This window comes from Carcharhinus amblyrhynchos, chromosome 31, assembly GCF_965287045.1.
Source record: "Carcharhinus amblyrhynchos chromosome 31, sCarAmb.v2.hapA, whole genome shotgun sequence".
Lineage (NCBI taxonomy): Eukaryota > Metazoa > Chordata > Chondrichthyes > Carcharhiniformes > Carcharhinidae > Carcharhinus > Carcharhinus amblyrhynchos.
In genome coordinates, this window is record NC_137354.1 from 8,986,740 (window position 1) to 9,009,570 (window position 22,831).

The following is a 22,831-nucleotide window of genomic DNA, read 5'->3' on the forward strand; positions in this document are numbered from 1 at the left end:
GATAATTTAGTGCCCGACTATGCTGCGGCCCAGTGTGTCGGTACTACAGACCCATGACCTCCTCACATCCTTACCACCCAGTCCTCTGACAGTATTGACCAGATGCCACAAGGCCGTAACATTGCAGCTGTCCTGAGCTATTTAGTCTAAAAATGGAAGAGGCAGTGATGCACTCGTGGCGATAGCTCATGGTGAGGTAGGGGAACAAATACATGGCGGCCGATGTGAGATTTCTCACATTACCCAAACATTTCGGAGAATAAGAGTCACGGACGCTATTTTCAGAAGCCTCAGTTGGAAAGAACCAGGATCTAAGCAATGGGAAGGGTTTTCTGTTCACCACTCTAACCCCACAGCAAATAGTGCCAATTAACTGCAAAACTCTACATTCAAGACGATTTGCAAAGATGAACACCCGGCTGTGAGCCATGAACTGACTGCATTTCTGCAAAACATCTTGCGGAACAGTTTCACCCAATGAAGGCTGATAAAAATCAATGAAAGAAAAGAACCAACTTACATTTTATAATCACTTGCCACATCCTCAGCATGAATTAGGATAGAATAGAATCCCTGCAGTAGAGGAGGAGGAGGCCATTCAGCCCATTGAGTCTATACCGACAACAATCTCACCCAGGCCCTATTCCCATAACCCCATGCATTAACCCTGCTAATGCCCCTGACACTAGGGTCAATTAGGCCATTCAGCCCATTGAACCTGTACCAAACACAATCCCACCCAAGCCCTATCCCCATAACCTTGCTAATCCCTCTGACATTAGGGGCAATTTCTCATGGCCAATCAACCTAACCTGCACATCTTTGGACTGCGGGAGGAAACCAGAGCACCCGGAGGAAACCCATGCAGACATGGGGAGAAAGTACAAACTCCACACAGACAGTGACCCGAGGTCGGAATTAAACCTGGGGCCCTGGCGCTGTGAGGCAGCAATGCTAATCACTGTGCCACCATGCTGCCCAGATTACATTCACTGTCGTTATTTAGACAACTACTTCACACACACCTAAGTTCATATATATTAAATGAAAGCAATGTCCATAGAGGAGTGATGTCGGGGTGGAGATGGCCAAGTGGCATTATCGCTAGACTATTCATCCAAAAACTTAAAGTTCTGGGGACCCGGGTTCGAATCCCGCCACGGCAGACACTGAAATTTGAATTCAATAAAAAGAACTTGGAATTAAGAATCTACTGATGACCATGAAACATTGTGAATTGTCGAAAAAACCCATCTGGTTCACTAGTGTCCTTTAGGGATGGAAATCTGCTGTCCTTACCTCGCCTGGCCTATGTGTGACTCCAGAGCCACAGCAAGGTGTTTGACTAGCAACTGCCCTCTGAACAAGTGCAACAAATGCTGGCCAGTCAGGATACCAATGTCCCAGGAATGAATAAAAGCTTGTTTTATTACTCAAATGGGGAGTGCAGCCTTCGGTCATCTGGAACCATGGTTACTTTTTTGAGGGACAATGTTGGCCAAAAGCTCTCAGCAAGAGTCTTCCACATCATCAGGACAATCAAAGGTGCTTCCTAAACAACAGATTCTGTCTAAGGTATAGAACCTGCCTTGTCTTGAGGGAGAACATGGTGGCCAATTTGCCCAGAGAAAATTCGTCCACTCAGCAAATGAGATGAGCAGCCAGTCAATCCATTTTTGGCGGTGATGGTCGATGAGGGAATGTTGGCCAGGACACTTCCGTGCTCTTCTTCAATCATGTCACGCCTACCCAAACTGACAAGACCTCTTGGACGTCGGTTTGACATCTCACCTGGGACACCAACAGTGCAGCATTCCCTCAGCCACTACGTTACCCATGCATTAGTCTAGATGATGTGCTTAAATCTCCTGAGTCGCAAATCTTCTGGAGGCGGAGAGGTGAGAAAGCGGTCGTGGAGGCTGGTTGACATTGACAAATGGTTGACATTTTGAAACATTAGCAACTCTATGCAAGCCAATAAAAAGGAATTAAATGCATCAGTCGAACTTCCAAATCTGATGCTGGGAGAAAATCAAGCAATGAGAATGCTTAAGGAAATGAATTTGTTGATCATTTAGAACTCATTGACGACACATTCACAGCTTGCAGAGTTAATTACGCTGCTCATTAGAAGATCAAAAATACAAGCATTAGTCATCATGTGGCCCCTTGAGCCCATTCTGCCATTTAACAAGATCATGGGTGGCCTCCGATTTTCAAACTCCACTTTCCTGCCCAATCCCATCTCCCTCCAATCCTGCAGCTCAACCATCATACCGGACAACTGAACTACCAAAGCTCTCTGGGGGAAGAGGATTCCTAAGATTCGCAATCCTCTGGAGAAAATTCTTCCCAGCTCGATGCAAGATGGCTGAGCCCTCATCCTGAAGTTGAGGCTATTTCGCCAGTCAGGAGAAGTAGCCTAGACCTCATCAACACTCTTGTTTCATCAAGGGGAGATAATTGCTGAACTGGGAAGTCAGAATATTCTGGGATTATGGAGAAAAGATTTCATTGTCATAGAATCCATACCGTGCAGGAGGAGGCCATTTGGCCCATTTGAGCCTGCACTGGCCACAATCCCGCCCAGGCCCTACCCCCTTAATCCCACCCATTTACCACACTAATCCCCCTGACACTAAGGGGCAATTTAGCACGGTTAATTCACTTCCCACCCTGTTGTGTGGGAGGAAACCCACGCAGACATGGGGAGAGTCTGCACAGACTGTGACCCGAGGCTGGAATTGAACCCGGGTCTCTGTCGCTGTGAGGTAGCAGTGCTAACCACTGTGCCCGCCCAATATCTAATAAAATGGCAAAGCAGCTGGACTCAGTGGGCTGAATGGCCTTCTGTGCTTGTTTGTTTTCTTTCATGGATCCATTAATATAGTAAGACTGAGGTACAGGGGAAAAGGCAACATAATATTGCATTTATTTCATTCTGTTTATGTTAGGAGGGCTGTTGTCGATTCATCATAGTCAATCAGGAATGCAGTTCTTTGAGTGGAAGTGATGGGATAATTTTTTTAGCTGTGCTGCAAGACCATCAATAGTAAAATAAAATGATCTACCACATCACAGAGTAAACACAGAACTGTAGTTCACGATGCAATCTACTGAAGCACTCGTACGCTGTGAGAAAGATGATGGATTATCGCTTACAAAGAAAACTTCCTCGCTTTTCTCAAGAATAATTCAAAATCGTTCTGTCACGGGGAGAAAGCTTCGGTGTCGTAAATGTTATTGTGCAGGAGAAAGCAGCAATCAACTCATGCACAATGGAATCTCACTGCGGGGCACAGTGGTTAGCACCACTGCCTCGCAGCGCCAAGGACCCAGGTTCGATTCCCGGCTTGGGGCACTGTCTGTGCACCTTCTCCCCGTGTCTGCGTGGGTTTCCTCCGGGTGCTCCGGTTTCCTCCCACAGTGCTGCTGGTTAGGTGCATTGGCCGTGCTAAATTTTCCCTCAGTGTACTCGGAGTGTGGCGACCAGGGGATTTTCACCACAACTTCATCGCAGTGTTAATGTAAGCCTACTCACAACAATAATAAACTTAAAAAATGCTGTCTGAATTCCTCCATACAAACTCAAGATGCAATAAATTGATGAAATGCGACTTTAGAAAGTCATGTTTTGTAGACAGGGACGACACGATCTGTTCAGATTGCAGTGGGATGATGCTTACCCGTTGCCATTAGATGTAGAGTGGAGTTGCTCGCTCAGGGGTTGTACTTGCTTCTTTCTGGTAAGAATCACAAGAACTAGGAGCTTCTTTGCTCTACCACTCATCTTAGTGTCATCTGTGAATTCTGACATACTCCAACTCAACTTTGTAAATGGTAAACAATTGCAGTCCCAACACTGATCCCTGAAGCACACCACTAGTTCCCTTGTCTTTGGCATTGTGCCAAATCAGTTTATGTCAGTGATTCTGCACATAACAGTGTTGTCCAATTCGATGGCACAGTGGTGAACACTGCTGTCTCACAGCACCAGGGATCCAGTTTCAATTCCAGCCTTGGGTCACTATCCGTGTGGTGTCTGCACATTCTCCCCATGTCTGCTTGGAGTCAGCAATTCATCCCCTCGAGCTTGCTCCACCATTCGACACAATCATGGCTAATCTCATCTTGGCCTCAACTTCATTTAGTTACCCATTCACCAAGACCCTTCAAACCCTTACTAATTAAAAATCTCTCCACCTCTTCGTTAGAGTCCTGGCATCCAGCTCGCTCTGGGTTAGCAAATACTACAGACTGACAACACTTTGAGGGAAGTAATATCGCCTCCTCTCTCCTGGTCAGGACATTCTGACTGGTTAAGTGGATGCCTGGGACAGTTCCCCTCTCCAGACCACACAAATGGGGTTTCCATCTCAGAGGTGTTGTGTATTTAGGTCCCTCGCCCAATATTGGCGTTGCCTTCTCACTTTTGCCTTAATGACTAATAAAAAGCACAATTAGCCACAACTGGATTCTCAACTAGTCACAGATGGCTTGCATCTAACCATAGGACCATAGAATCGCTGCAGTGCAGAAGGCGGACATTTGGCCCATCACATCTGCACCGACAGTCCAAAGAGCATCCCATGCAGGACTCGCCCATCCCTTCGCCCCATCCCCATAACCCCATGAAATTATCATGGCTAATCCATCTAACCATTTTAGGATACTAAGGGGCATTTTAGCATGGCCAATATAGGTAACCTGCACATCTTTGGATAACAAGGGGCAATTTGGCCAAGGCAATCCACCTAACCCACACACCTTTGGACTGTGGGAGGAAACCCAAGCAGACATGGGGAGAATGTGCAGACACGACACGGATAGTGACCCAAGGCTGGAATTGAAACTGGATCCCTGGTGCTGTGAGGCAGCAGTGTTCACCACTGGGCCATCGAATTGGACAACACTGTTATGTGGAGGATCACTGACATAAACTGATTTGGCACAATGCCAAAGGCAAGGGAACGAGTGGTGTGCCTCAGGCATCAGTGTTAGGGCTGCAATTGTTTACAATTTACAAAGTTGATTTGGAGTATGTCAAAATTCACAGATGACACTAAGATGAGTGGTAGAGCAAAGTCTGCAGAGGACACAAAGTCTGCAGAGGGGTATAGATAATTTGAGTGGGCGCGGGTCTGGCAGATGGAGTACAATGTTGGTAAATGTGAGGTCATCCATTTTGGCAAGAATAATAGCAAAACGGACTATTGTTTAAATGGTAAAAAATAGCAGCTTACTGCTGTGCAGACAGATCTGGGTGTCGTGTAAGGATCACAAAAAGCTGGTTTGCAGGTGCAGCAGGTAATTAAGAAGGCAAATGGAATTTTGTCCTTCATTGCTAGAGGGACGGAGTTTAAAAACAGCGAGGTAATGTTGCAGCTGTATAAGGTGCTGGTGAGGCCACACCTGGAGTACTGTGTACAGTTTTGGTCTCCTTACTTGAGAAAGGATATACTGGCACTGGAGCGGGGCCAGAGGAGATTCACTAGATTGATTCTGGAGTTGAGAGGATTGGCTTTTGAGGAGAGACTGAGTAGACTGGGGCTATACTCATTGGAATTCAGTAGAATGAGGGGAGATCTTACAGAAACATATAAGATTATGAAGGGAATGGATAAGATAGAAGCAGGGAGATTTTTTCCACTGGCGGCTGAAACTAGAACTAGGGGGCATGGCCTCAAAATAAGAGGGAACAGATTTAGGACTGAGTTGAGGAGGAACTTCTTCATCCAAAGGGTTGTGAATCTGTGGAATTCCCTGCCCAGTCAAGCAGTTGAGGCTACCTCATTGAATGTTTTTAAGGCAAGGATAGATTTTTGAACAGTGAAAGGATTAAGGGTTATGGTGAGCAGGCGGGTAAGTGGAGCTGAGTCCACAAGAAGATCAGCCATGATCTTATTGAATGGCGGAGCAGGCTCGAGGGGCCAGATGGCCTACTCCTGCTCCTAGTTCTTACGTTCTTATAACTGCTATTGCAGGCTGACAGATAAATAATCCCAGAAGTCGGATAACAAGAACTCCAATTTGTCGTTGGTGAAAGGTTAAAGAAGAATTCAACACGTTACCTATGCATCTTGCACCGTGAATCCCAAGTTTACGCCTTTTTAACTAGAGTGCTCTCAGGGTTTGGAGGCAATAGGGCAGAGGCAACATCATCCTTTATCTAGTAAAAAGTCTCACAACGCCAGGTTAAAGTCCAACAGGTTTATTGGGAATCACGAGCTTTCAGAGCGCTGCTCCTTTATCAGGACTTTAACCTGGTGTCGTGAGACTTCTTACTGTGCCCACCCCAGTCCAATGCCTGCATCTGCACATTATCCTTTATCTAATCATTAGATCATGCGAGGATTCTACAATAGAGACAGAAAATGCTGGAAAATCTCAGCAGGTCTGACAGCATTTCTGGAGAGAGAATAGAGCCAACATTTCGAGTCTGGGTGACCCTTTGTCAGCAGATTCTGCAAGCGAAGCTGCATACAGATAACAATGTTGATCTCAACCAGAATGGAGAGGACTATTAATTCTCGCCTGGAGACTGGATGGTTGTAAATGAACGCGATTGGTTTCTCACATGTTGAAATATGTATTGTGTCGCTATTCTCCACTTACATCGGGCTGCACGGTGGCACAACGGTTAGCACTGCTGCCTCACAGCGCCAGGGACCCAGGTTCAATTCCTGGCTTGGAGTGCGGAGTTTGCACGTTCTCCTCGTGGGTTTCCTCCAGGTGCTCAGGCTTCCTCCCACCGTCCAAAGATGTGCGGGTCAGGTTGACTGACCATGCTAAATTGACCCTGGTGTCGGGGTTGGGTGGGATGAGCTGGGGTGAATGTGTGGGGCTCGGGGGGGGGGAGTAGGGTGGGATTGCTGTCAGAGCAGACTTGATGGGCCGAATGGCCTTCTTCTGCAATGTAGGGATTCTACACTACCTTCTGCTGGAGACACAATCCTGCATTTGGTGTGTGTTGAGGGGGGTAGGTTCTGCAGTTTTGGGACATAAGCTTGTGGCTCTGGGTTTATATAAGACTCTGTAAACAAGACTAGTCTTGTTTTGCTGGTGCCCAGTGAATTGAACTTTTGCTGCAAGTCCGGTCACCAGTGTCAGCCCACCTTCGAGTCGTTGGCCAGGAGACGTTCTGTACAACGTAACGGAAATAGGCTGTAAGCTTGGGAAATGTTTGCTTTAGTTTATAAGCCACTGCTGGCCCCATGCCCATCGACTGGCATGTACTGTATTCCAGTCACATGTTCACAAATGCTCGGTCAAAGAAGAGTAAACGTCATTTATTACTTGCTCTGTCCTTTGGCCACAACTTGATAGTTATTGCTGGAAGCAGAGTGAGACAAATGTCAACAGCCATTTTTCAAACGTTGGCAAGCTGATGCATCCTCTGTGCTCAGTGGCCAGCTCCGAGTCCCCAGTTTAAATACCCTGAAGACAGCTGTCCCATAGCGAACCGGAGACCGTCACGAGATCGCCGTCATTGAAAACTACGGTGCTTCCAACTCCAGCCCTCAGCAGGAGACCCTGGAATCGAAAGGCCGGCTTTCACTCCGTCTCTCACAAGGGACAACAGAACACTGAAGCCATCTTATGCAACAAGCTCCCATGCAATGCCCTGCTTTGTCCCACACTTTCTTTTCAAATGCGCGCAAAGAAATCTGGCGTCTTTTCGCGAGTTGGAGTGAATGGAGATGGAGAACAAACTGTGAATGAAAAGTTGCTTTTTTTGCCTAAGTACGCAGAACATTGAACTCCTTTGTAATCACCATTTAATTATTCCAAAGTCTTGTCTACAGCCAGATTCAGGAAGCAAAGTGTTGTCGCTCAATGGAAAAACTGTTAGGCAACTTAATTTCTTTTTAAACAGTTCATTTCAGTTTGCTGAAGTCACAAAAGTTCATTCTTTTTTCACGACGTCTCCTGTTCTCCAATCCCCCCCCCAAAAAAAATCCAATTCACTAATCGCTGAATCTAACCTTCTCTCTTTAGATTTTCGTAAAGTTTTCAAATTTATTTGTTAGTCACAAATAGGTTTACACTAACACTGCAATGAACTGGCAGTATGGTGGCACAGTGGTTAGCACTGCTGCCTCACAGTGCCAGAGATCCGGGTTTGATTCCTGACTTGGGTCACTGTCTGTGTGGAGTTTGCACATTCTCCCGCATATCCGTGTGGGTTTCCTCCGGGCGCTCCAGTTTCTCCCCACAGTCCAAAGATGGCCCTGCTAAACTGCCCTTAGTGTCAGGGGAGTGAGCTCGGGTAAATGCATGGGGTTATGGGGATAGGGCCTGGGTGAGATTGTGGTCGACGCAGACTCTACGTACTGAATGAGCTCTTTAGGCACTGTAGGGATTCTATGATTCTACTGTAAAAATCCTGTAGTTACCACACTCTGGCACCTGTTTGGGTACACCAAGGGAGAATGTAGCATGGCCAACGCACCTAATCAGCATGTCTTTCAGACTGTGGGAGGGATTGAACCCGGGTCCCTGGCACTGTGAGGAGGCCATGATGTGGCGATGCCAGCGTTGGACTGGGGTAAACACAGTAAGAAGTCTCACAACACCAAGTTAAAGTACCCTTGCATTCTAATCAGTATTCTGTAAACCGTGTGTGCCTTTATATACTCTGTTTGTGATGAGAACTCCCACTCACCTGACAAAGGGGCAAACCTCGAAAGAAAGTGGCGTTTGCTACCAAATAAACCTGTTGGACTTTAACCTGGTGTTGTGAGGAGGCAGCAGTGCTAACCACTGTGCCACCATGCCACCCCAACCCTCACAGGAGCAAAAGACCGAGAGAGAGAGGCCAGCCACTCAGACCATTGAACCTACTTTTCTCAGATGCGTGTGTGATTATTCCACCAGTTATCTCCCTGCCACTGACTATCTGCTTAGCTTTACTTTAGGAAATACAAAGATTTTTCAATCAAATGATGCGATTGATACCCTCAATTTTCCTCAACAGATAACAATCCAGCAGCCTTTTACACAGGTCCACTGACCACTGCCCAAATGGTTTGCCTCCTCCTTCAGTCTCTTCCATGGGAAGGGAAGCTGGTCACTGATCTTGTTCAAGATCTGTGCCCTCTAAGCCCTACAATCATTGTCCAACCGAAACAACTGATTTAATACAGGGAGTCTGTGTGCAGTTTTGGGCGCCGCACCTGCGCAAGGATATTTTGGCCTTGGAGGGAGTGCAGAGGTTTACTAGGCTGATACCGGAGTTGAGGGGGTTGAGCTATGAGGAGAGGCTGAATAAATTGGGCTTGTACTCATTAGAGTTTAGAAGAATGAGGGGAGATCTCATTGAAACGTATAAGATGATGAATGGGATGGATAGGATAGAGGTGGAAAGACTCTTCCCGCTCAAAAAAGACAGTAGGACTAGGGGGCACAGCCTCAAGATAAAAGGGGGGCGGTTTAGAACGGAGTTGAGGAGGAACTTCTTCACTCAAAGGGTAGTGAATCTCTGGAATTCTCTGCCCGTTGAAGTGGTGGAGGCTGCCTCGCTAAATACTTTTAAGACGCGGGTTGATGGGTTTTTGATAGGAGAGGGGATTAAGGGTTATGGGGAGAGGGCGGGAAAGTGGAACTGAGCAGCGACAGATCAGCCATGATCTTATTGAATGGCGGGGCAGGCTCGAAGGGCTGGATGGCCTACTCCTGCTCCTATTTCTTATGTTCTTATGTTCTTATGAGTCGCTGGCCACGACAGCTCAGTGACTCTCACTGTTTGCTGTGCAGACACATGGATTTGGGCCGGTGTCTGTGGGAGTTTGCGCGTTCTCCCTGTGCTTGCGTGGGTTTTCTCCGGGTGCTCCGGTTTCCTCCCACACCCCAAAGATGTGCTCTTAGGCTGATTGGCGTAACAAATTGTCCCTAAATTAGTCTCCCCTCAATCTGGTTTCCAAAGCGGAGACAAGGGTCAAGGGTGGAAGAGGGGTCTCACAATGTTGAAATGGAGGCGCGGGCTCGTTGGGCCGAAGGGCCTGTTTCCCATGCTGTGTTGTTCTTTGTTGTAATGGTATTATCGCTAGACTAATGGTCCAGAACAAATGTTCTGGGGACTGGGGTTCAAATCCCACCATGGCAGATGGCGGAATCTGAATTCATTAAAAAAATCTGGAATTAAGAATCTACTGATGACGACGAAACCAGTGTCGGAAAAACCCAATTGGTTCACTGATGTCCTTTAGGGAAGGAAATCTGCCGTCTTTACCTGGTCTGGCCTACATGCAACTCCAGAACTACAGCAATGCAGTTAACTCTCAACTGCCCTTGGGCAACTCGGGATGGGCAATAAATGCTGGCCAGCCAGCGACGCCAATGTCCCATGAATGAATAAAAAAAAACCTCAAAAATATCTCCCTCATCATCTGTACTTTATAGTTTAACCATCAACACGATTGTTCAACTACTTGCTGTGTGGAGTTCCGCTTTTGCTCATGTCAGACGACACCCTCACCCCGCCGTCCGCTTTCTCCTTGCCAACGCTACCCACAAACGTCACCACTGTTAAAGGCCGGGAGAATTTTAGCTTCCCATGCTTGTGACACTGTTGTTTCATCGTTTGAAAGCTTCATTTCCAAGAGGGGAAGGCCGCGCTGTGCACTATTCCACGAATGCCTGGATTCTAGGAAGCGGCCAGTTGGTCCTCACCCTGTCCTACCACTCACCAGGATGGTCCAAATTACAATGATTGCCTGCACTCATCACCCCCACAACTGCTGATTCCAGAATAGCTGTCATCGTCTCTGGAAGTGGTAAAGTGTGAAGGAGTCATTGCCAGGAATAGACTCTGAGTGAATGAGTTTAAAAGACAAGGCCTCAAATGATCATTTTGACCATTTCAGGGTGGTCAGGATACGATCCTGGCACTGGGGCCCTTTTGGTGGCATGTCCCCTTCCTTTGGTCGCAACCCAAACACTCAAGTTACCCTTCCTGCTCATTAATGCTCAATCACATTTTGTTCTGGGGTTGGACTATAAGGTGTCTTTTGTTCTTCAAACACCCAAGTGCCATCTCTCCTTCGTAAAACAAAAATTGCTCACACCCCTCCCCCCAAGTTTATGAAAGGTCTCTGTCAACATTACAATGAACCTTGTGTGAGAACGAGCCAGAAAGATTTTCCTTTCATTGCACCCCTCCCATGTGGAGCAGTTGGCTCATTCACTACCACTGGATGGCACAATGGTTAGCACTGCTGCCTCACAGCACCAGGGACCCAGGTTCAATTCCAGCCTCGGGTGGAGTCTGCATGTTCTCCCCATGTCTGCGTGGGTTTCCTCAGGGTGCTCCAGTTTCCTCCCACAGTCTGGAGGATGCGCGGGCTGGGTGGATTGGCCGTGCTAAATTGCCCCTTAATATCCCAAGATGTGTAAATTAGGGAGATTAGCCCCCTGGGGTTCCAGGGGACAGGTCTGGGTGGGATTGCCCCTTAGTATCAGAGGCATTACATGGAGTTACAAGGATAGGACCTGGGTGGGATTATTGTCAGTGCAGATTCGATGGACCGAATAGCCTTCTTATACACTGTAAGGATTCTCTGGATCCCCCTTCCTAACAGCACCATGGGTGTACCTACACCTCAGTGACTGCTGCGGTTCAAGAAGGCAGCTCACCACCACCTTCTCAAGGGCAACTAGGGATGGGCAATAAATGCTGGCCCAGCCTGCAGTGCCCATGTCACATAAATAAATTTTTAATACTAACTGGAAATGATTATTCAGTACCAAATACTCTATTTCAAGTGGACCATATAGTGGGCATGATGTATTGAACAAATATATGTCATTGCTTCATATGTAAACCAGGAGGTAACGAACTTTTTGATAGGTACCAGGTTGCACAACCTTGTTTCTTTAACATTTATTTTTGGCATGTTGTTAATTCCACCTTTACTGCCCATCCTTAGTTGCGCTGACAAGATGAAGATGAGCCTTATTTCATGAACTGCTGGAGCCCTTGTGGTGGTACTAACGCAATGGTGTGAGGTCGCATTGAATAATTGTACAAGCAAGTTGCTGGAAAGGGCTCTTTGAGGGGCAGCGTCACAAATGGGGTGGCACAGTGGTCAGCGCTGCTGCCTCACAGTGCCAGGGACCCCGGTTCGATTCCCAGCTTGGGTCACTGTGTGGAGTTTGCACATTCTCCCCATGTCTGTGTGGCTTTCCTCCGGATGCTCCGGTTTCCTACCACAGTCTGAAAGACGTGCTGGTTAGGGTGCATTGGCCATGCTAAGTTCTCCCTCAGTGTACCTGAACAGGTGCCAGAGTGTGGCAACTAGAGGACTTTCACAGTAACTTCACTGTAGTGTTAATGTACTCTTTGCAAGAGTGGGGACTAGGGTCACTCGTTGGCCAGGCCTAGTTAGATTCACAATAAGTCAGATGATGGGGTCATTCCTTCCAGAGAGCACGCCACTGAATTACTCAAATTACCCAATCGAATTCAACGCATCAGAAATGTGTACTGAAACCGAGAAAATAATTTGGATTAAAGCAAATTACTGCAGATGCTGGAATCTGAAACTAAAAGAGAAAATGCTGGAAAATCTCTGCAGGTCTGGCAGCATCTGTAAGGAGAGAAAAGAGTTAACGTTTTGAGTCCAGATGACCCTTTGTCAAAGCTTTGTCAAGTCCAGATGACTCGAAATGTCAGCTCTTTTCTCTCCTTACAGATGCTGCCAGACCTGCCGGGGTTTTCCAGCACTTTCTCTTTGGGTTCTAAGAAATACTTTTCCAGATCTGGGCTTAATGCGTCCCTGTGACATTCTGCTGCGCCCTATTTCTGCACAGGGGTTAAACCGGTTGAAATAAATAGGTCAATGCAGCAGACCAAAAATAATCTCAAACCAGTGTGCCGAGCACCCGCTCACAGAGAGTAATTCTGAGGAGGAAGTTCTGAAAATTCAAGACGGTAGGATATGAATTATGAGGCAGTGTGGCAGACCAAAAGCAATTACAATTTGTCAGGTTTCACAGCGACATTGGCTCCGAACTGGTTTGCCGATAAACATCACTGCAACCTTTGAAGCCGGGGGTCGGTGGGGTTGGGGGGGGGGTGGGAAACGAGGAGCAGCCAGAAAACTGGAAGTGAATCCAATATCATCAGCTGTAGAAAGCCTCCCGGCTTTGAACATTGCCACAGCTCATGGCTCTTCATTAGCAGTGATTGCACGCTCCGCCACGTTAAAGCTCGCACAAGTACATCGCCTAACAAATTTTCACTAGGGCAGAGAGAGAAAGAAAAGAAAACAAAGCACTAATGATTTACAGGGACTCGGTTCGTCAAGCTGGGAGCTCAAGGGGGTATCAAGCCACGCTCTGTCAATGCCTCCGAGCTAGGAAATTCACCGTCACACCCGGACCACCTCTTATTTTGGTCACGCTGAAGTTTCTCGAGCGGGGTGGGTGTTATCCGACATGCTAATAACAGTTTGTCAAACACAAGTAACTGTCAAACTCAATTATGAGTCGCAATGCAAAACAGCTATCACAGTTAAGCACAGAGCTAGAGACAAAGAACAGACTACATATCTAATGAGGCTAGCAAGATATTTAATCCAAACACATCTTCAGTCCAAGAAATGACACCTGTGCTGGCTCACCCAGAGTTATCAGCTCACCCTGTTCAGGTGGAGTACAGTCTTCAGCCTTTGAGGAGGCGGTGGCCTAGTGGTGTTATTGCTAGGCTATGAATCCTGAAACTCAGCTAATATTCTGGGACCTGGGTTCGAATCTCACCATGGCAGACTGAATTCAATAAAAAATATATCTGGAATTAAGAATCTACTGATGACTATGAAACTAATGTTGGTGCACTGGTTAGCACTGCTGCCTCACAGTGCCAGGGACCCGGGTTCGATTCCTGGCTTGGGTCACTGGTTGTGCAGAATCTGCATGTTCTCCCCATGTCTGTGTGGTGTTCGTCTAGGTGTTCCGGTTTCCTTCCACAGTCCAAACATGTGCTGGTTAGGTGCATTGGCTATGCTAAATTTTCCCTCAGTCTACCCGAACAGGTGTGGAGTGTGGCAATTAAGGGATTTTCACAGTAACTTCACTGCAGTGTTAATGCAAGCCAACTTGTGACACCAACAATAAACTTAAAAACTTTATTGTCGATTGTTGGAAAAACCCATCTGGTTCACTAATATCCTTTAGGGAACAAAATCTGCCGTCTTTACCCGGTCTGGCCTACACGTGACTCCAGATCCACAGCAATGTGGTTGCCTTTCAACTGCCTTCCAAGGGCAACTAGGGATGGGCAATAAATGCTGGCCAGCCAGTGGCACACACGTCCCACAGATGAATAAAAACTTCAATCTAAGGGATCATGTTCATTGAAAGATGAACCCCAATCATCGGTTGTCACCAAATCTGCCATTCTGGCCCATTTTCAACAATAACAAAAGTAAGTTTATTTATTAGTGTCACAAGTAGGCTTATGTTAACACTGCACTGAAGTTACTGTGAAAATCCCCTCACTGCCACACTCCAGCGCATGTTTGGGTACACTGAGGGAGAATTTAGCATGGCCAATGCACCTAACCAGCATGCCTTTCAGACTGTGGGAGGAAACCGGAGTACCCAGAGGAAAAAGTAAGCAAAGTAAGGATGAGCTTGACAACAAAGTGAAGAACACAACCCCATGATTGAATTCTCCACACTGTGTTTAGATTTAGCCAAGATCTTCTCCAAAACAGATGCGCAGTTTACCAGCTAACCATTGTGCCACCGTGCCACCCACAATTACCACAACTCACTTCACAGTACTAAAACTACAGCCTCCTTCCTTCAGCAAGCTTTGAATTGTACTTTCGAATTAAGCTGCCAATCTTCGTAAAATCTGTTAATTTGGAATTCAATCTGTAAATTATGGCAATTTGTCAATTTATATCCGTAGGTGTTACACTCAGTACAAAATGGCCAATTTACAATTTCCACTTCCATGACTTCTTTTCTGCAAAATGGCTCCCCTGTGAGATTTCCCTTCCGGCAAAAAAAAATGAAAGCATTTTTAGACTTTGATTTTTGGCAAATTCAACAGTTTACCCTTTGGTTTTAAAATCTTATGGTCCTTCAACGCAAAACTTCATTCCGTCATTGAACTCCAGCCCGGATATCACCACCATGCCTGCCCGCAACCCCCCGCCCCCCTCTCCACCGCCCTGCCATTACCAATGGAACACTCCCTGTCACTCTGGGCCATACTTATCTCTCCTCCTAGGACAACTGCAGCAGGGGTGAGCAAATTCTTCAGCGGATGAGATTTTCCAGTCACGCAGCTGCGGGCATCACCGCGGGTGGGTCAGGAAAATTTGTAGAACATTCAATGGTTGGCAGCTCCCCAAATTTGCCCGTGCGTCCCGTGGTGATGCCTGCTGCCTCTGGGACCAGGAAAATCCCAGCCAGCGTCTCAAACACTTCTGAGCCGATTTCAGTTAACAACATCGCTCTTTTACTGCCTGGTTGACAGCTAGATTATCCAGATCATCAAGGACCACTTCCCGTTGAAAAACATCTCTAGCCCTTTCGCGCATATAAAGAACAAAGAAAATTACAGCACAGGAATAGGCCCTTTTGTCCTCCAAGCCTGCCCCAACCTTGCTGCCTGACTAAACTAAAACCTTTTTGGAGATCACATCCCTCTATTCCCATCCTATCCGCTTCCACTACCTTCCCCGGCAAAAGTTCTAGGTACCCACCACCCTGTGTAAAAAAACCTGCCTCATACAGTTCCTTCAAACATTGTCCCTTACACATTAAACCTGTGTCCCCTAGTAAATGACTCTTCCACCCTAGGAAAAAGCTTCTGCCTATCCACTCTGTCCATGTCTTTCATAATCTTGTAGACTTCTATCAGGTCGCCCCTCAGTCTCCGTCGTCCCAGTGAGAACAAACCAAGTATCTCCAACCTCTCCTCATAGAGGATGCCCTCCATACCAGGCAACATCCTGGTAGCGTGGCGACCAGAGTTGAACACTATATTCCAAGTGCAGTGTAACTAAGGTTCTATAAAGCTGCAACATGACTTACCAATTGCCCCGGCTGATGAAGGCAAGCATGCCGTATGCCTTCTTGATTACCTTCTCCACCTGCGTTGCCACTTTCAGTCACCTGTGTACCTGTACACCCAGATCCCTCTGCCTATTAATACTCTTAAGGGTTCTGCCATTTACTGTAAATTTCTTCCCTTTATTAGATCTTGCAAAATACATTATCTCACATTTGTCCAGATTAAGCTCCATCTCTCCACCCAAGTCTCCAATTGACCTATATCCTGCTGTATCCTATGATAGTCCTCATCGCTATCCATAAATCCAGCAACCTTTGTGTCGTCCGCAAACTTACTAACCAAACCAGTTACATTTTCCTCCAAATCATTTATACGTATTACAAACAACAAAAGGTCCCAGCACTGATCCCTCAAGAACACTACTTGTCACAGCCCTCCATTCAGAAACGCACACTCCCACTGCTACCTTCTGTCAAAAGACTCTCAGTCACGACTATTCTCTCTCAGTTGCAAAATAACTCAAGAGCAGCTTCTTCCCTGCTGCCATCAGACTTTTGAATGGGCCTACCATATATTAAGTTGATCTTTTTCTACACCCTAGCTGTGGCTGTGACACTACATTCTGCACCCTCTCCTTTCCTTCTCTATGAATGGTATGCTTTGTCTGTAACATGCACAAGAAACAATACTTTTCACCATATACCAAGACATGTGACAATAATAAATCAAATCAAATTCAAAATGTTGATGTGGTCACCTTTGAAGACCAATCCAACTTTATGTAGAAACAGATATTACTTCAAAACCAGGTTTTTAAATCTTTTCTTAGGAATAAAAACTCTCGGTTCCTCTGCAAGTTTGCTGAAAGCTTCTCCAACACAAATTTATTTAGGTGGAGAAAACCCACGATTCTACCTTATTGCCAGATTGTGATATCTTTGCAGGACACAAACACTGCAGCACACCAATGGAATCCTAATATCCAGCTGAAACTGGTTTATTCTGGTTTGCTTATATGCATACACAAATGGCCAGAAGGTGGTGCTATTAGAGCCCTCTCCCTTCTCCTGCCTCCTTACCACGTGAATCCCATATCCTTTGGGGGAAGCCAGTCCACCCCAAGTTTCTAAACCAACAACAAGGCACGATTGACTTTCGAAATGACATACCAATATTGGGATGCTTCAGCAGCCGGCAGATTCTTGCTTCACGTTCCAACTTCTGGTGATCTGCAGGTCGAAAAACAAAACAGAGAATTGTAAGCCAAAAACATCCTGCAAGGAGTAGGACACTTCTTTAAAATATAAAACTGTGAATTGACAGATAGATTACACAAGTGCAGCTGTAAGCTATATCTGCACAAATGTCATCGGCGAAAATGAATGCCTTAGGTACCTCCAGCTGATCAATCAATACGAGAAGATCTACAGGCACAACAGCATCAAAGCTGAAGTATAAGTTTTACTGTAATGTGCACGCCAATGGCTTATGGTTCACCGGTACAAAAGTAATCTGAACATCAATCTCAGTGTCTTTGAGCTAGTTCAGACATAGGTTATCGCAGTGTAGTAATTATGATACTGGACTAGCAATCCAAAGGCTGTGAGTTCAAATCTTCGTTCTGAAATTGAATTCATTAGATCTGGTCTGCACAGAAACCATGAAAACATAGAAGATAGGAGCAGGAGGCCATTCAGCCCTTCCAGTCTGCTCTGCCATTCACCACGATCATGGCTGGTCGTCCAACTCAACAGCCTAGTCCTGCTTTCTCCCCATTCTCCCCATTCACCCCAGTTGCTATATCCAGTTGCCTCTTGAATGCATTCAATGTTTTGGCATCAACTATTTCCTGTGGTAATGAATTCCACAGGCTCACCACTCTTTGGGTGAAGAAATGTCTCCTTATCTCCGTCCTAAATGATCTACCCTGAATCCTCAGATTATCATCAAGCCCGACTGGATTGTTAATCTTCTTCAGGAAGGGAAATTTTACCAAATCAAAGAACTAAACATCTCTCATCACATGGTTCACTCAATGTTAGCACCACACCTGCACCCCCCAAACAACCACCCGAGTAGACTGGAGAGGGACTGACTTCACCCCTGCCTCAGCTCATCGACTGCTGAAGTCCTCATTCACGTCTGTGTGACATCGAGCCTCAGCTATTCAAATGCACCCTTCGTCAGAGCTAACACAGAGTCATCTAGACTCGAAATGTTGGCTCTATTCTCTTCCCACAGATAGTGTCAGGCCTGCTGAGATTTACCGCCATTTTCTGTTGTTGAAATGGTTTATGATGTTAAAGGTGTGATATAAATACAAATTGTTGCTATTACGATCACGAGAAGCATTTTAATAGTTTAAGGGGAAAGCCCAGCGCCACCTTCTCAAACAATTGAGGCGGGCAAGATCTTAGAACTCACCAACAATGTCTGGTAAGTATTTAAATGTTTGGGAAGTATGTGTTCCAAATATTCTCTTCCCAAGGCTTGTTCCTCTGTTCAGGTTTTCTCTCACCTTTCAGTCAAATAAAATTCCACAATTTTTCCGTAACCAAGTTGAAGTATTTCATGACCATTTGCTTTCTTCAAATGCATCAAGAACATGAACAATGCTTTACACTAGCATTGGGACCTTGTAGTGTGAGTCAGTTATCCAATCACCTCAATTTTGCGCAAGGCTATCTTGTTCTGTAGCAAATTGTAAAGTGCTTATGGGGTCACCTGTCTATTTACCTGCACTGGATTCTCAACCTGCAAAGCAAATAATGGTGTCAGAAAAACATTGGGAAAGAAACGGGGTGGAATTCCATCCAAAGTCAAAAAAATCTCATCCCTGGCTTCATAAAAGTCCATGACTTATCAATGACTTTGGGCCTTTTTTGGCTACTTCCATGGCTTGTCCCAGGTTTTTTGTGACCCATGGGAACCTTGTGCATAGCACTGGTGAAGGCCTGGGGTACCAATAAGACCCATTCAAAGACAGAGCTATGTTTTTGAAGCAAATACATCCGTAATCTATCTGACCGTTCTTTCGCCCAATGATTTACCCTGCTTATGCTGGGTTAGGGTCGCCTACGCATCAGCCAGCTGCAACTAACCAACCAGTATGCCGGCATTAGCAGAGACAAGAATGTCTTTGTGTTATTTAACTGGGCAGTGCGTCACAGGAGAAAGGCAACTTGTAGCCTTCGTTTACCAACACCGATATATATTCATCAGAAGGGATTATGAAGCAGCATTCAGAAAAGTGCAAAGGCTGGCTCTTGAGTATTTGATGCAAACTAAAACATTAGAGCTAAAAGCTGTGATAGACCAGGCTTAGGAAACTTTAATTTAAAAAAATGCCTAAGAATTAAATATGTAATGTGTTCCCATGTTAGTTTCCATCTAAAATACAGTTGACAATTGCATTCTTAAGCCTGACAATAACCCCAAAACAATTAATTCTTTTTTATTTAATTTGTTATTGTCATGCATATTGGGATACAGTGACAAGTATTGTTTCTTGCGCACAACACAGACAAAACATACTGTTCATAGAGTACATAGAGGAGAAGGAAAGGAGAGGGTGCTGAATATAGTCATAGCTAGGGTGTAGAGAAAAATCAACTTAACGCAAGGTAGGTCCATTCAAAAGTCTGATGGCAGCAGCAAAGAAGCTGTTCTTGAGTCGGTTGGTATTTGTTCTCAGACTTTTGTATCTTTCTCCTGACGGAAAAAGGTGGAAGAGAGAATGTGCGGCGTGTGGGGTCCTCGATTATGCTGGCTGCTTTCCCGAGGCAGCGGGAAGTGTAGACAGAGTCAATGGATGGGAGGCTGGTTTGCGTGATGGACCGGGCTACGTTTGCAATGCTTCGTAGTTTCCTGTGATCTTGGGCAGAGCAGGAACCACACCAAGCTCTGATACATCCAGAAAAGATCTGCTTCTTTCCTGGCTTCAGGACAGTATCTTCATGACAACACTTCCCCAGATATTAATCTTTAAAAATAGTTTCCAGTGTTATCGACAATTTAGAAAAGTCTCTACAAGCCGGCCCTTTATAGGATGTCACTCAATCTCAATGGCGCATGGCATCCCATCATGTTTTGGTATCTCCGATAGGACTTGTGCTACTTCTCGTTGGGTGGTGACCAAATTCATCTCCACTCGGCGCAAACTCTTCAGGGCACAGAAAGAACAAGGGTTCACAGAAAAATTAAGCTGCACCAACCTAGATGATTTGAAGGGCTTCGCACATAATGCATCACGTCAATGGCCAGCTAAATCAGCTACTGTGTTCTGCTTGGAAGAAATATACTCCTTGCTGCAATTATAATGAAGACCATCTGTCTCACCAGGGGACACCAGGGGGCATGTTTTGCGCAGCCGTCAGCATTGACAGGTACTGAGAAATTTGCACTCCCTTGTGGCGTGTTCTTCAAAGGCACCTGTTATTTTCCAGATATAAATTACTTTTAAACTTCAGGTCAAAGATGACCTGCGGGCTAAATATATATTACTTTGCTAGGAATGGAATGATTTTGCAATAACTGAATAAGGTTAGCAGGGAGATTTGTCTGGAAACTATTATATTGTTACTTGAACCGAGAAGGGCTTGAGCAGTTTTGAGCTGGTTCGAAACAATGCTGCATTTGTCCAAGTTCCTGTTCCCTCACCACCCAACTGCTCGGTGACTTTCAACTCCTGGCCTCGCAATGATATGAGCTTCAAGTTCTCATTCCCGTTTCCAAATTTCTCAATGCCTTACCGACTGAGACTTGGTGCCAAGTCTCTTCACCACTCCTCCTCCTTTCAGAGGCTCCTCCAAACCTTCCTTGGCCAAGCTTTTGGCCGCCTGTCTCATGAACGCCTCAGCGAATATTAGATAACAGCTCTGGTCAGTATCGTGGTTTCTATTGAGGGATCTTGCTGTGCACAAATTGGTTGCCACTTTCTTAAGTGACACCAGTGGCTACTCTTTTAAAATGACTTAATTGCAAAGCGGTTGGAAATAGCCAGTGATCATGAAAAGCACTGTATAAATTTTAAAATTTGTGAACCATCTTACACACCATTCTAACCCACTCTCTAATCCAGTAATACAAGGGCTACCTTGAATATAGAAACTCAGTGGATTGCTAGTTGCTGGGCCATCAAGAGAAAGATGAAATCTTGAAGAGACTCCAATCCTTGCATCAAACTCATTGATGGAGGCAAGAATTGCATTTATATAGTGCCGTTCACAACATCAGAATGCACCAAATCGCTTCCTCATCAATGGAGGATTTCCAAAGTTGGCCATTATTGTCATGAAGGAACAATGGCAGCCAATTTCCACATGAGAATTTCTGACAAATAACACTGATTATCAGTTTTTCGTGATGTTGAATGAGGGGATAAGTACTGAGCAGGTCACTTCATAGAATCCTACAGTGCAGAAGGAAGCCGCTCGGCCCATCAAGTCTGCACCAACCACAATCCCAACCAGGCCCTATTCCCGTAACCCCCACCTCTTTATCCTGCTAATCCCCCTGACACCAGGGTCAATTTAGCATGGCCAATCCAACTAATCCTTTTGGACTGCGGGAGGAAACCGGAGCACCCAGAGGAAACCCACGCAGACATGGGGAGAAAGTGCAAGCTCCACACTTGGGAGAACTCACCGGTTCTTCTCCAAGTAATGCCATGGAATCTTCTTTGTCCACCCAAAGGGGGAATTCTGATTTCATGGCTCATATCGAACGACAGCGCCTCCGACACTGCAGCACCCCCTCAGCACTGCACTGGCAGCCTCGAGTGTCGTGCTCGGGAGCTGGACTAGAACTCTCAGCTGTCAGCTTCAAGAGGAAAGCATGCCATCTTTCCAGTGAGCCACAGCTAACATTGGGCAGTTTCTGGCACCCAAGAAAATAAACTTGGTGGGTGAGCGGATTTAGCGTGACAAAATGGGGCGGCATCATGGTTAGCCTTGCTGCCTCACAGTGCCAGGGACCCGGGTTTGATTCCCAGCTTGGGTCACTGTCTGTGTGGAGATTGCACATTCTCCTCGTGTCTGTGTGGGTTTCCTCCGGTTGCTCCGGTTTCCTCCCACAGTCTGAAAGGCGTGCTGGTTAGGTGCACTGGCAATGCTAAATCCTCCCTCAGTGTACCCAAACAGGCACCAGGGTGTGGCGACTAGGGGATTTTCACAGTAACTTCATTGTTAATGTAAGCCGACTTGTGACACCAATAAATAAACAAACTTAAAACTTTAAAAAGTGAGTGGGGATTGAAATCTCACCCTGTCTAACCAGCCCGCCTACCTAATGATTCGACATCGAATACAAAGCAATTGCAGCGTCTACAAGGCACAAATCAGGGAACAGGTAACATATAAAAGCGTGGCATCGTAACAAGAAAACCAAATAACAAAATACTCCAACTAGCCGGCTCCTCCCTATCACTGCATTAACCTACTTGAACTTCAATTACTGAGTGAGTCATGCAGATGCCTGCTCTCAAACAAGCTAAAAACGGCATTAGTGGACAAAAAAAAACCTCTCCAAGCAAGAACGAGTTAACCATCAGTTTTATACACACTCTCCCTTCACTGAGAGGGTTAGGAAACATTCCCTTACTCTCGATACACTTGGAAAGCAAACTGCTCATTATCTCCTGCCTTCTCCTTAATACCCGGTGTCCATTAACGTAATTCTTCCAGTAGATGGCCTCTGCAAACAATAATGTAATCCACTAGTTGTTTTTTTTGGGACTGGAAGAAAAGGCTTGAAAAGATTCAAAACAAGTGTTTCCATTGTGTATATAGATGTGACCCGAGC

General features: G+C 45.9%; 1 protein-coding gene across 5 annotated transcripts in view; it reads right to left on the reverse strand.

The window, feature by feature from the left end:
- Nucleotides 1-22,831, reverse strand: part of camk2g2 (calcium/calmodulin-dependent protein kinase (CaM kinase) II gamma 2) — a 409,466-nt gene that overhangs the window by 217,933 nt on the left and 168,702 nt on the right. For all 5 annotated transcript variants that reach the window (XM_080215915.1, XM_080215910.1, XM_080215911.1 and 2 more), the window contains exon 3: nucleotides 17,200-17,259. In XM_080215915.1, coding sequence (XP_080072041.1) covers nucleotides 17,200-17,259 — 60 coding nt within the window. The remainder of the gene's footprint in view (nucleotides 1-17,199; nucleotides 17,260-22,831) is intronic.